General features: G+C 40.8%; 1 protein-coding gene across 1 annotated transcript in view; it reads left to right on the forward strand.

The window, feature by feature from the left end:
- Positions 1 to 724: 724 nt before the first annotated feature.
- The window catches only part of SNRK (SNF related kinase), a 42,006-nt gene continuing 27,707 nt past the window's right edge, over positions 725 to 15,023 (forward strand). The window contains exons 1-3 of the mRNA XM_032680503.1: positions 725 to 959; positions 11,745 to 11,843; positions 13,161 to 13,854. Coding sequence (XP_032536394.1) covers positions 13,266 to 13,854 — 589 coding nt within the window. The 5' untranslated portion in view covers positions 725 to 959; positions 11,745 to 11,843; positions 13,161 to 13,265. The remainder of the gene's footprint in view (positions 960 to 11,744; positions 11,844 to 13,160; positions 13,855 to 15,023) is intronic.

The following is a 15,023-nucleotide window of genomic DNA, read 5'->3' on the forward strand; positions in this document are numbered from 1 at the left end:
AATGGCAGACTGCCCTGCTGCCCACACACCATTGCTACCCCAGGCTAGAAGAGGCACCATGCCCTGCCCAGGGAGGTGGTGGAGTCACTGTCCCTGGAGGTAAAGAAAGACTGGATGTGGCACTTCATGCCATGGTCTAGTTGACATGGTGGTGTTTGGCCATGGGTTGGATTCGAGGATCCCAGAGGTCTTTTCCAATCTAGTTGATTCTGTGATGCCTATACTTGCATTAATACGCTATTATTTCAACCCAAGAAAGGGTAGACAGGTATGGCCCTTCCACGACTTTAACCAGCCCTCTAGCCCAGCGTCCCCTCCAAAGGGACACAGGCGTCCAACTCGCGGCCACGGAGGCGGCAGACCCGCGGTCTTTGACCTCTACTCAGACCTTCAGCGTTTGCCTTCCCCTCCTATTTTTGTCATTTCCAAGGCGACTTGCTCAGGACCTTCAGGCAGCTGGAGCCCCGGGCAGGCAGCACCGGATCGTTCCTTCGCCCTGTCCCTCTTGCCCTCCTCTCCCCTCAGGCGCCCTCTCCCCTCCCCGCTCTCCCCTCCCCGCTCTCCCCCGCCGCCATTGGCCCCCGCCGTGACAGCAGTTGGCGCGCGGCCTCCCCTCCCCGCCGCGCGGCGCAGGCGCGGCGGCGCGCGGGCGTGCGCTATGCCCGCCCCGCCCCTCGCGGCCCCGCGCGAGCCGCGGCCGTTGTTGTCAGTCGCGACTCGGAGCCGCCGCGGGAGCGGCCGCCGTGCCCGGTGCCGTCCGAGCGCAGCCCGCGTCGGCGGCACGGCCCGCCGCACCCCCGAGCCTCCCCGCTGGGCTCACGGACACTCTCCCGCCCTCCCTCCCCGACGAGCTCCCCGTCCCCGCCGCCGCTCCCGAGGGCAGTCGCGGCGGGCGCTGCCCATGCAGGGGGCGGCGCGGGGCGCGGCGCCCCGAGGAGACGCCGCCGCCGCTGCGGGCAGTAAGTTGCCGGCGGGGTTGGGCCGGGTTCGACTCGGGCTGGGCTGGTGGGGTGTGGTGGGTTCCTTCCTCCCCCTCCCTGCGCCTTCCGTTCCTCCCGGAGCCGGCCGAGCCCAATGGCGGCCTCGGCCCAGGGGGAGGAGGCGGCCGTGGGGGGACGTTCCTCGGCCGCCGCCGAAGGTCGGTGTGTCGGTGCCGCCCGGGGCTGCGGGGAAGGGCTTGGGGAGGGGAGGGCAGAAACGGGTGTTCCTGCGGGGACGGCGGGCTCCCGGGATGCGGGTGTTCCTGCGGGGACGGCGGGCTCCCGGGATGCGGGTGTTCCTGCGGGGACGGCGGGATCCCGGGATGCGGGTGTTCCTGTGGGATCGGTGGGTTCCCGACATGCGGGTGTTCTGCGGAAAAGGCACGCTCTCCCGGGGTGCGGGTGCTCCTGCGGGGACGGCGTGCTCCCGGGAGCCTGCCGTGCCGTGCCCCGGGCGCGGCGGAGTGTCCGTGCCGCACGGCCCCGTGTGACCGCGGTGACAGCCGGCCCCGCGCGTGTGACCGCGGTGACACCGGCCCCGCCGCCGCCGCCGCCGCCCCCCCGCCGCCGCCGCTGCCCGCGCCCGCTCCGCCGCGTATGTGCCGTCGCTGGGAAGGGAAAAAAGGTAAACAAGCGCGGCCAGAGCCCCGCGGTCCGGCCACGGGCGCGTTTTAGGGGAATGACGGTGCATCTTGCCCCTCGGAACCGAGTGCGTAGCCAACAGGTTTGCCTTTTTCAGCCCAAGGCTGGAGCGTGGCCCTCCTGACAGCGGCTGGAAGTATCCCTCGTGCTTTGTCAGTACGTGTCTTGCTGCTGTCCGTGCACTTACTGCGTTTAATTTGCTGCCTTTAGATCGCTACAGAAGTCAGTCGGATAGCTAGTGAGGTCCTGGATAGAGGTCTTTGTGCTTTTTGTCAGGTGGGTTTTGGCACCCGGGTGGTACTTCACTAGATAAATTAATGGAGGGTGACTTTTAAACATGTTTGTGGTTGATGTACAGTCTTGGTAATAGTTGAAGGACAGTTACGTGTGGTTGGTGTTGTTATTTGTTTGTGGGTTTTTTTCAGTAAATAGGCTGAATAAAGTGTTGAAGAACATCCACTAGGGAAAAAAGCCTGTATTGACTGGAGGATGGTTGGTGAGAAAAGTGACCTATTTTCAGGTTGGATATTTTTATTGGTAAGGGATGCTAGTATACCTGTGAAGGAGAAACATTTGTGTGGGATATCTAAAATGAAAAGCTCTGGGTTTTTACGTATATGTGGTTTCTTATTGACCATCTCATTTCCAAGAGCTTATTAAGGGTAGATGGGCAAAGAAGTGGTTTCCTCAGTGGAAGTTACAGGAGGAGCAGCTGAAGTGTATTGTATGATTTTCAGCCATCTAGCATGAATGAATTGAATGCAAATGTGCTTACGCCTGCCCTCTGTAGTGCAGTCACTACTTAGTCATATCGGCTGCTTTTTTGGAGTTGTTTATTATGGATATATTTAGATCTTCAGGCTCTGGGGAAGGACCGGTTTAATGAATCTCAGCAAAGTGAAGTCTGTATAGAAGTGTTTACAAGCAAATGTTTATTATGGTAGAATTAAGCATTTCTTTCAAGGCATGCACCATTAGGAACTGGGTGGAGGAATGGTGGGATTTCTTTGACAGCTATATCGCAGAAAGTGGGAAATTGGATGGTGGTTATTTTTGTACTATTGCTGATCCCGAAAGAAGGAATCTGAAGCAAATAAGAACTAACGGTTAGTTACTACACAATACAGTTAAATTTTACCTTGTGAAACATGTCAAAATGTTAACCTTAATAGACTGGTATCTGCCCATTTTACTTCTAGGGCATGCAAACATCCAGATTTGAGGACTTAATAATAAAAGCCAAGGATAAGAAAGTCCTACCTTGTCTCGTATTTTTCCTGAATATTCTAAATTACCAGAAAAGTGGTAGAATGATGGCATGATTTTTCAAGTGGTTGGGAAAAGAAGCTAATCTCAGTGCTGGAACTTTGCCTGATGGTCAGGATATCATCTAAAACAGTACATTCATCTGGCTCTTTTAAGAGAATCCTTGTGATCCACACTTGAGGCTTTCATGAAAAAACAGGGGAAAGGGAAAATTACATCTTAAGTGGACTTAGTGTTTTATGGGGTTTGTTTTCATTTTACACAATTGAGAAACAAGAAAGTACACTTTGAGTTCTGGACACTGCACAAGTTACTGCTGTTACTTGAATCATCCTGCTATGAGAACTGATATGCCTATGTGGTTTGGGTGGTTGGACTGTAATAAATAGTTGGCTTTCTGATTATTTTAAACAAATGTTAAGAGTATGCATGTTAATATGCTACTGCAGATATTATTCTCCTTAAAGTAGTCATCTTCCTTGTGCACTGTTCTGACCAACCTGGTGTCTTCGATATCATATTTGAATAATTCTTTTGCAGTTTACACCTTCAGTGTATCATTGTCCTTTTTATCCCACTAACAATGCTAATGCCAAAGTAGTGCCTTTGTCTTGCTTAGATTGCCTTGCTTTCAAGGGCACAATATCCTGGTGCAGCTAGCTTTTTTCCTCCCAATGTGCCTCTCTTGAAATAATGCACTTCTCTTCTTGGATTTTGTTTGCTTTCAAAATTTCATTGAAATGCTGTAGCTGTAAAACTGCTTGATGAACATCTGTCCATTCCTACTTAATAGTGTTTTCTAGTTATGTCTTAAGAAAGCTATGAAGCATGTATCAGATCAGGGAAAGGCAGATAGGGCTGAACTGCAGTTTATCATGGATATAGTAATGTGAAATTGCATTAACTCTTAATGTTAGTAGCCTGTGAGGTTCTGTACATCTTCTGTGTCACACTGTTATCAAGCACTTAACTGTAATGCTGCAGCTGCTATAATAATGTAAAGTAGCTGTTGTTTTAATACACATAACAGTATTAGCTAAGAGCTTAAGAGGATTTGAAAAAAATGTGTATTCCCTTACAATTCTTGGATAACTCACCCTAGCAGAATTCTAGTACACATAAGTTGATTGAGTCACCAATGTTAAGAACTTAATGAGAAAAAATTACACTTGTGAAATATAAACCCAAGCATGTTCACTTTCTGAAAAGCTGAATCTCTCTGTGTTACAGTGGTCTTCTACAGCAGTGGTGGGATACAAATGTTGCACTGAATTTGACAGACTGATTTTTTACTCTTCATATATCGTGTTTTTTCCACAACAGTCTCCTATATGGAGATTACTGGAGTTACTGACTGGACTTAAACCAACTTTACTTGGGAGATGATAGCCTAGACTTTTGTAATCTTAGTTCATGTTGAAGCATGACAGATTTCAGGTTCCTAATTAATTTAGGGTGCTATGAAAGAGAATAAACTATTGAAACTGTGTAATTGTAGGTTGGGTGCAGTCTGTTTCTTAAGGTTTAAGTAGTTTTATGCCAGATGGAAATGACAGTTTCATGAAGGCAACTTAAATCAATTCAGCCCTTGAAATTTGTTACCAGACATATTGCTAAACAAATGAAACTATCTGACATTTGACCTTGAAGATGCTCTTAAGAAACGTTATAGAAATTATTATTGCTTGTAATAGGTACTAGCAGTACACACATATATTTGCATCTGAATAGTCATGTTTGAGATGGAGTCTGATGCTTTCATCTCCCTTGATAGAGAATATAAATCACGTCTGTGATTCTGAATTTACACAACAAAGATCTAGGTTTTAAAACAGTGCTAAGTGTTTAAATGTTACACCACACTGAAATGCTCATTGATTAATGGCAGAATGTTTAGAATTCCTGTTAGTGATCTTGGCTGCACTGCCTGGCATGACAAAATTATATGGTAATGTTAATAAAGAGACATTTGGAAAAGGTGAAGCAATTCTGCGAATTCATGGGGTAGAAGCAACCCCTCTGAAAGAGTCCAGATTGGTGGAATAAAAATCTGAGTTGTCTGTTTTCTGTAAAGTTCCTGCAGTAAGTTTCCTGGAAGTAAAGACTTAGTGTCCTGTCTAAAAGATAGTGATACCATCGTGAATCACAATAATGTGACTTCTGCCTGATATGCAAAATATTTCTTCATCAGTTTCATGTTCCTAGTTATTTTGGGTGAGGAAAAAAGGAAAATGTGATATGATTTAGAATATCAAAGTCTTCAAGAGTCTACTTGGATACTGGTTATCAAGTTTGAAAAAGTATAATTTTGGACTAGGGAGCCCAACTGCCATGAGTTATCTCTGTTGCTTATACAATGGTTGACTGAAATACTGGACCTTGATTGGTTAGATTTAGACATTGGTTAGAATGTCTGTAACTAAGATACCCATGCTAATTTTCTGTAGTAGAGGAGAAATTTTTCTGTTAGTGGGAACTGCAAAACATGATAGTTTCAATTGAAACTAATTTTTTTTAATATATTGTGATATCATAGGGTCTGAACAAAGTTTTATAGGTGATTTACAGATAGGAAAAGACAGTACTAGCAGATATCACAAAACTTGGAGCAAATCCTTTTAAAAGATGTTATCACTATTATGCAGAAGATAATTTGAGATGTGGCTATGGGGGAAGATCTGGTAATTTTTCTTACTATACAATAATACTTTAGGAACAGCTTTAGAACTTAAGTACTGTATTGCTGAAGCATCTGATATGTGAACAGGGTAGTGTCTGTATCTTTTTTCTTTTTTTTTCTTCTAGCTACATACTGGACTTTGAGAGTAAGCATAAGCAGAAAACAGAGACAACATGAAATTAATTGCTTTTGGAGCTGTGGCTGGTGTGAGGACTTGAAATGGTGTAAAGCTGTTGCTGAGTTCTTAAATCCATAGGACAGATTGTAGTTGTCTTATGTAATACCTCCCCTTGGAAATGGAAAGTACCTTGTGAACCATAGTGATTATCAGCACGGTTGTGAAAGTATATTGGGCTTTTAACATATTTCACAATTGGAACCAGTGCCAGTGACTCCTAGTGATAGGTTTGTCAGTGGATCAGAGTTTGATCACTCTTAGCACATCTGCCCTCTGAACTGCTTTGGCGTCTAGTCTGTAATCATAATCTTGCGGTTGCTTTGCAATATGTACGTACTTCAGTGTTGTCTGGGGTTTTTTTGTTTTTTTTTTTTTTTTTTTTTTTTTTTCATTCACCTACCTGTGAAAGAAAAAGGAAATACACATTCTTGACTTCTAAAGTGGAGGCCCTAAAGGCCCAATTCAGGTCTGGCTTTTTTTCACTTGCCTGTGTTGAAGATGATTCTCACAAAAATACCAACTGTCTAGTGGGATTTCTGAATTTGTGCATTGTATTTTTTAAGTTTTCGTATGCATTGGAGCTGCCTCAAAGTGTCTTGCTCTTAGAACTCAGGTCGTGCAGGCTCTCATAATTTTCTGTTACAAAATAATGTTGGTAACTTTTCTTTCTTCTCAAATCTATAATGCTACCCCTCTTGCCTGCCCACCTCCCCTCCTCCCCCCCAACGTTTTGTTGGTCCAGGAGCAATGTTTTACTAAGTTTATTGACCTGCCAAATATTTCTGCTGCTGGCTGTTTACTGAATAATGGCTCTTAAAGTCCTGTTAGCATTTTGCTTTTATTTCTAAATTCTACGAAGAGTTACGGCTAGGCATCAGTAGCTCTAATGCCTGCAATACATTCTAAAATAATGAAACACTAACATTTTATTAGACTTCCCAAACGTTTAATGGCAAAACTTCATCAGCAATTGACAGCTCTTGTATCTTTTCAGAGCAACGTTCTGTAGACTGTTTAAAACTAAGGAATACAATTAAATTGTGCAAGTTAATTCTTCGTTTTATATTTGGAACATAGCACTACTTGATAACTCTTCATCATGTTCTTCATCATTTTAGGTGTAGCCATGCTGAATGGTAGATTTTTGCTGATACATCTTGACATTTTAGTAGCACAATATGATCTGGATGCTGACACTGACAATGAGGCCTAATAGGAAAATAAAAGAAGTGCATGTACACCTTGAAAAAAATCTGCTGTAGTCTTTTATTGTAGAACTTGCCGGGAGCAGGAAGTTTTATGGGGTTTGTCATCAGTGAAAGGAAAGATACACGTGTATGCTGTGGTGCAGTCATGCAAAGTGGAAAATAAAGCTTTAGAGGGCATTGTATATAAAGGCCGAGTTGTAACACAGTTGCCCCTATGAATTGTGTCTTCCCCCTTGCCCCCCCACGAAACAATGCTGCATTTCCAAAGTGTTTTGTTCTAGGGCAGGTATAGATTGCCTTTATTTCTTGAGTACCTTTCAGTGATAGTTGTGAAGGCTAAGGTCATAGGAAGGTGAAAGTGCTGGACTGTGACAACTGTATGGAAACAAAAGGAGAATACAGGTTCTTGGGATCTTAAATCCCATAGTGAGTATTGAATATTCAAGAAATATTGGGTACTTAGGAGCTTAAAAAGTTTGAAATACGCCAGAGGAGTTGAGTCATGACAAGTTTTCAGAGCATGTGGTTATGCATTGAGTTCACTCTTGCGGAGCCTTGTCCCTGTTTCTAGAGTGTTGACTCCCCCTTATGTAAAAGGAAAGGTGATCAAAAACCCTCAGGGGGAAAGCAGCTGACAGTGTAACAAAATCAGTGGAAAAAACCCCCAGTGAAGGTGTAACATTGTCACATGGGAGTAGTAGCTCATATAGTAACAAAGACTGTTTTTAAAGGCTCATGGCTTATACTGTGAAGAGATCTCAGGATAGCAGATAAAAATTTGTAAGAAATATTGGAAAAAAAAAGTGAAAAATTATACTGGCAGTTTGCATACCAAGTTGATATGTCCTTCAGTTTGCTCTCAGATTCTAATGATTTGTAAAAATTGCTTTCAGGGTAAAATAATTGCTTTTGAATCTCCAAAATCTGTTTGTCAAATTTGGGGTTTAGTGTTTCTGGGAACACTAGCAACATAAGTCTTACTCTCAGCATACAATTATGTAGTAAATAAATAATTGATATAGATGCTGTTACTCATCTGAGACAAAAGAGAGCAGAAGGAGAAACAGGGTAAACTTTAATCTATCTGGTGGATGTATATAGTGTGTGCATCCACTGAACTATTCATTCCAAACTCCTGTTACAGAAAATGAAAGCATGTGCTTTTAAGAAATGATTCATCTGATCTATTTGGCTATCTGCTTTAGGGTGCAATTTGTTTTATCATAGACTCTTATCTGTGTTGACTGAATCTCCATTTATCTTGACGGGAGACAGGAATGGTTAGCTGTCTGTGGATGGATGAGTCCCAGTGAAGATTACTTGAGCTTTCATGTCTGTTAGCCTGATAAGTCTTTGCATTGATAGTATTTCAATATTTTGTTTAAGTGGGACCTTGAATCTTCATTTTCTAAATAAAAAAAGGTACATTAATGTAAGATGAAGGCCAGAAGGCTGGTCTTACATGCAATATAGAATATAATGAAACTTTTTGAAAGGGGTGAATTGCTTAAAGAAAAACTAATGTCTCTGAAACATGCTGTTTGTCTAAACAGATCTATTCATCCCTCTTTTAAAGATGGTTGAATCACAGTACTGTTGTTAAGCTTCTTAATAGGATGCATGTGACATTACAAAACAGCTTCTGCAGATTTCAATTACAGTGACTGTTTGCAATATTTTATGGGATACGTTATAGGAGCTTCTATGGAAGGAAGGATCTGTTCTGAATTTATTTTCTGGTAAATGTCTATGTTGCATAAAATGAGTATCAGGGGTGTAGCTGAGTTCTGGTATAGTTAGGGAAAACTGCATTTTTAGAACCATAATTAGCCACATGGATTAAACGCTGCTAATGGTTACTGAACTCACCAGCTTGACAATCCAAATTCTTTAATGCTGAAAAATTAACTGATCAGGGCCTTGAGATAATGTGAATGAAAAGGTAGGCAAATATTTTCTGTGATATAACTGTCTCTTAAATGCTTTTTCTCAGGCTGTAGTTTGGCTTGCTGGTAAAGTGTGGCTGGTGGAAAATTTGCTTATCATGTGCTTTAGTCTGCAGCTTGTTCATTTGGTAAAAATGTTCAAGAGATCACATAGTAAACTGGATCACTGAAATGATCCATCATTAAAAGTAACTCTGTTTTGGAGGGTGATTGTAAATCTGTAAGTTTTGGGTTATTTCATCTTAGCCCTAAAAGTTTCACTAAGGAAACAACAGCCTCAAAGAGGCTTCAGCTCAAAAACTGTTATCTGATCCTTAAGTACTTTCAAAATTCTATTTTTCTAGAGAGAAACTGAGAAAAAGTAAATACTCGGGAAAGTATTGGTATCGCAGCTGTGACCCTTTAGATAGCATATTTAAATTATAATCATGGCTTGTACCTACATATAATATGACTTTTTGCATCCACTTCCTACTACTGAACAATTCAGAATGCTGGTATGTTCAAACCATGTGTGCTTCTAAGATCCTTGTATTTAGCTGTGGGAGCTTCATCTCTGGAGATTCATTTTAAAACCACAGAATTAAGGGTTAGTTGTTCTGTTATTGTGGAGACTATGTTAAACTGTTAATGAATCTGCATTAATTTTACTGCAGCTAATGGGGCTGCAGCATTAGTAAGCATAGTTTATCTTCCATTTCTTTAAACTCTTATCCTATTGATTACTGTTTGATGTACTTCTCCATGGCTTATGCATAACTGATTTTTGCTGCAATTCTGTTGACAGGTTGTTTATGTGTATTCTGTGATTTACAGTTAAATCACTTGTTGAGTTTGTACTAAGGTGGTTGAGAATGTGCCAAGTGAACAAAATAATGAGTATAAATCTTCCCTTACTGCTGAGTGTTGCAGTTAAATTCAGACAAGTTGCATTCTGTTACATCTGACTGGATTTGTTCTCTCCCTTTTGGTCTGCCAGGGATGAAACCTTCTTCAGTTTAAGAAAGAAAAGCTAACTAAAAATTGGCTGAGGCTTTTTTACCTCCGTTTTCCTTACCTCTTCCATTAACAAAACTTTGGTTTTGCCACACAGTACAAATGCTCGCTTTTGTCTGCAGGTGTTGTTTTTGAATCCAAGACTTAACAGAAAATCTCTCTTAAAGCCATATCTTCTCCTCAGAGAGAAAAGGTGTTTGATGATCTGGGCCACATTTGTAGGATGTGATGAACTCATGCTAATAGAGATGTAAATCTTGAGGTTTGGCTTAACGTTCAAGAAAGAAATGGTCCACAAAGACGTGAGCCCTGGAGTTTGTGTTGTTGCTAACTCCAGTTGAGTAGGGAATGGCTTTCTGGTTTTTGACAGTCTTTTTTATTTTTTTTAACTCAAGGGTTCTAAAGTTGTTAAGTAGTTTAGCAGAAGGTATTAACTATGTGATATCATAATGGGTAAAACAGATTTGTAAGAAGGGATGATATCCTAGTGACAGTTAAAAAAAGTTGTCTTTAATTTGCGTGCTCCTTTTTTCCTTTAATTTCTTTAATCTAGAAGCAATGAGGAATCAGATTAGGGTGCTGTGGACACAGCAGTACTATAAAACATGTTTGTGTGGAGGGTTATTTTGTTAGTTTGTTTTTTTTTGTTATTGTTTTTTTAAAATGCTGGCAATCCCTTTAAGATTAGGACTCTGGAGTCACATAACCATATGGAGCACAGTTGATTAATATATCCCCTGTTGGTTCATACAGGTGAAAGTTAGGTGGTCTATGTGTGTACATGGACTGTTTTTCATTAGTCTGCATTTTGGGGGTTAGGTCAGTAGGATGGAATATTATACAACTGTAGTAAGGCACTGCATGAAAACATTATGTCAGTGCTCTGTAGTGGTAGTGAAAAAACCTCAAATTGGCCTAAGAAAGTAGAATAGGATAAAGCAGAAAATGTGTAGAGAAAGGTAAGAAGAATGTTAAAGCCTGTGGAATAACCTCTGCAAAAGGAATGACAGACTAGGACTCAAACAAGATTAAACTGAAGCTAGAAAGGGAGGAAGCTGAAGCTGTGAGTTGCTTGAGGCAAGGTAAAGGGAGTTATGATAGTTCTTGTTTTGGAACAGACGGTGAATGAGAAGATGCACAAATTATCAGGAGATTTAAAACAAACAAGAGGAAGTGGTTCTCACAGCACAGAGTTAAGCTATACACGTCTAATGCAGTATGTTCTTGCTGCTAAAAATTCACATGCTTTAATAAAGCACCTGCCCAGTTTTACAGGGAAGGGTGTGGTGGAATCCATCAATCACTATTAAACACAAAGCCACTGGTCTCAGATGTAAAGAATCTTACAGATAAGGAGTTTCATTCTTTATTGTTAAAATTTGCCATTGTACTATATTCTTCCCCATGTGTCCCCTAATGGTTACTTACCAGGTAGGAGAGTGTTTAACGTGGGCATTTAGTGTAAGATAGCATGCTTTCGTTTTGTTTTGTGCTTTTTTCAGTGAGGATGGAATAGTATTACATAGGAGTGGTAGGGGAAACTTTGTAAGATGAGCAGTGTGGGAAGCATTGGGAAGCAGATATGCCAACCCCAATTTTGATACTATGGCATCTTCTAGTGAAGTGGAGTGGTTTTTGGAAGAGCATCTGAAGCATAGTGCTTAGTAGCAAAATGAAAGGGTGCATATAGCAACACAAAACCCAGTGAAGGTTGTTAAAGCTTGATACCTATCTTTAAAGAAACACAAAACCCTAAGCCTCAATGTTTTTATGCTTGTCACACTTACCCTGTTCCTTGTCTGGGTTATGAATTTTTGGAAGTTGATTGATTTCATTCAAATTTTACAGGCGTGGAAGTCTCAAACTGAATTCCCTTGGACTTTGAGGAAGCAGGCAGCTGGATAGCAAAGAGGTTATATCATGGCTCCAGCTGAGAGAAGCGGTAAGGTGAGCTTGTTAAACATCAGAGAATCTTCATAGGACCCCCAACCTTGTAATTGAATTTATATGAAACCAGGTTCATTAGTTTCACTGTGAAATAACTTGTTTAGCAGGGAGTGTTTTTAATCTAATGCTTACATTTCAACTTGAGAATAACTAGTGTAAGAAGCTGTTTGTTTGCCAGCTTCCTTTTCAAAGGTTTTCTTTTTGAAGTTCAGTTTCAAAACTGTGAAAATACATTCTAAAGAACTATGTTTTCTGGATTTTATAGAGTTGGCAACAAGCCATCATATTTCCAGCTGCTTTGCACTCAAAGTTGCAAACAATGCTTTTTGATACCTACAGTTTTTTATTTAAACCTCGATCTCAGTGATGCAGGAGAAGTTTTTGGGAGGTTTTGTATGTGGAAAAAAAATGACAGTGGGATATAAGACCTTCAAAACCAGTTTTGAATATGAATGTGTTATAAGTTGAGTCTTGTTTGCTTAAATGACGAATTATCTGGTAAGCGGGAGTTCAGCACATAAAAGCTGAACTCTGAGTTTTCTCCCCTTCCTTCCCACTCTTCTTCCCCTTCCCCTGACTCATTCCCAGGACTGCTGAACATATGCTGCCTACATGCAAACTTTTTATCACCAGTTTTTATAACTTCAGTCAAAATATTTAAGACATTTTATTTAACACTAAGCGTACATCCAACTCAAATGTTTGATTTCAGCCTGTAAAGCTTCATTTGTTGTAATTACAGTACTGATTGATAATGCTCAAACTAATTAGAGTAATGAAATTAAGTATTGTATGTCAGTCTGAGCCTTGCTAAACAGGAAGCTGTTAAAAGGGAGAAGGTAAAAGTCTATGCCATCAGAATTTTGTATTAAAGCTGTTTCATGTGCAATATGGAATATGCCAAAAATAAGATAAATCAAGTATGCTCCTCTTGCCAATATTCTGTGCTGTCCATCTGATTCCTAATGTAGCTGGAAAAGGTACAGATTTCAGCTTTGCCAATTTTAACAGTCCTTATAACACTGATTTCTTCAAGTGCTACTTGCAAGGTTTCTGCCTCAAGACAATGAAGGCCACTGAGTTTGAGAGAAATGTTCATTATTGCAGTTTTGAAACACGCTTTCTTCAAGATACTGATAATGTGATGTCAGAAATCTGCTGGTTAGCACAGCATGGCTTATCAAACCCTTTGCAGAAGCTCCTGAAGAATGTAGTAAATAATCTGTAGTAATATGCTAATGTAACTTTAGGGTAATTACACTATAGTAATTTTGCTTACTTATATACAAACATGTAATCCTGTCTCTTTATTTTTAGGTATGCTTGGCAGTGATGATGGACTATTTATTTGCATCAGATACTCTTGTATGAAAATCCTGTGTTTCCAAAGAGCTTAAATATTATTTCATCTTCTGAAACAGAATGGCAGGCTTCAAACGAGGATATGATGGAAAAATTGCAGGATTGTATGACTTGGATAAAACTTTGGGCAGAGGCCATTTTGCTGTGGTCAAACTTGCTCGGCATGTCTTTACAGGTGAAAAAGTAGCAGTAAAAGTGATTGACAAGACCAAACTGGACACTCTAGCCACTGGACATCTTTTTCAAGAAGTTAGGTGCATGAAACTAGTGCAACATCCCAACATAGTGCGGCTGTATGAAGTGATTGATACCCAGACTAAGCTTTATCTAATCTTAGAGTTAGGTGATGGCGGAGATATGTTTGATTACATCATGAAACACGAAGAAGGTTTGAATGAGGATCTGGCAAAAAAATATTTCGCTCAAATAGTTCATGCTATATCCTACTGCCATAAACTGCATGTAGTTCACAGAGACTTAAAACCAGAGAATGTGGTCTTCTTCGAAAAACAAGGACTTGTGAAGTTGACTGATTTTGGCTTCAGCAACAAATTTCAGCCTGGAAAGAAGCTCACCACAAGCTGTGGATCCCTTGCGTATTCTGCTCCTGAAATTTTACTTGGAGATGAATATGATGCACCAGCAGTTGGTATGTTCTCTTTGAATTCAACCCATAATCCATAAACTTAAGTACAATGATGTTGTACCTCTTTGTTTTCTGTTTCAAGTTAGTGCCATATGTGGAAGACAGCTAATTGACAAGAAATAATATAACCTGAATGAGCTATAGATGAGTTAATGCTGTTTGAAGGATATACTTAAACATCCTCAGAAAAGCTTAAAAGTTCTTTTTGTATGAAATGATGCAAATGTATCCATTGTAATTAAGTTTTCTATTAATAACAATGTGGATGCAATGTGGTTTTTAGAAAACCCATCTTCTTTTCAGAAAAGTGCCTGTTTTAAATTTATTTTTAACATGACTCCACACCCCCTTGCAAAAAAACCCCAACCAAAAAAACCCCCATTTTCTTTGCTCAGTTTAGCCATATAACAGTGGCACTGTGAGCCCAGGCTTCTTACATGTTCTGCTGCAAGGTGCTTGGAAACCATTTGGTAGAGTCACTTTATTGTCTTGTACTCATACAGATTATTCATATGTGTTAGTTGAGGTACAACTCACTTCTCCAACAGATTTAGGTAAGTATAATTCCAAATGGTGCTCCAGGAATAGGTTCTAGCAGTCAACATGCCTCTTGGTTTTGTTTGCTCAGTATCTGATACTTTACTGTCTTGATAGCACCCATTAGGACTCTGTACACATGGATGTTTTTGCTATGTTTTATAGTAGTGGCTGTAGTCATGGTTTAAATTAAGACTGAGGTGCCCATTTTTTGCTAATTTACCTGAGGTAAACAGTAAGCTAATTTTATATGCTGACAGGCACACTGTTGCACTACAATTTTTGCATTATTTTTAATATAAATATTTTCTAGCTACTAGATCTTATGATCTTTACCTAAACATTTGGATGACACTTGATGGCTTCTAACTTTGAATAGGTGTTGTACTCTGGGTTTCCTGGACTTGCAAGTTCACTTTCTCAAGTGTGCTATAATTAGGAATTTTGGATCTGTGTTATTTGTGGGTTTGCAAATCCATGTGGATGCTACAGTGATGCTTTACAAAATTATTTCCATTTAGAGTTGAATGTTTTAGATGAGTTGGTTCTGGTTTTATTAGTGGCAAACTAGAGCTCCTAACTCCATAGTTCTTCTGTGTTCTTCTGTGTTTCTCTGAGAATTTCCTGAAGCATGA

This window comes from Chiroxiphia lanceolata, chromosome 1 (genome assembly GCF_009829145.1).
Source record: "Chiroxiphia lanceolata isolate bChiLan1 chromosome 1, bChiLan1.pri, whole genome shotgun sequence".
In the NCBI taxonomy this organism is placed as follows: Eukaryota; Metazoa; Chordata; class Aves; order Passeriformes; family Pipridae; genus Chiroxiphia; species Chiroxiphia lanceolata.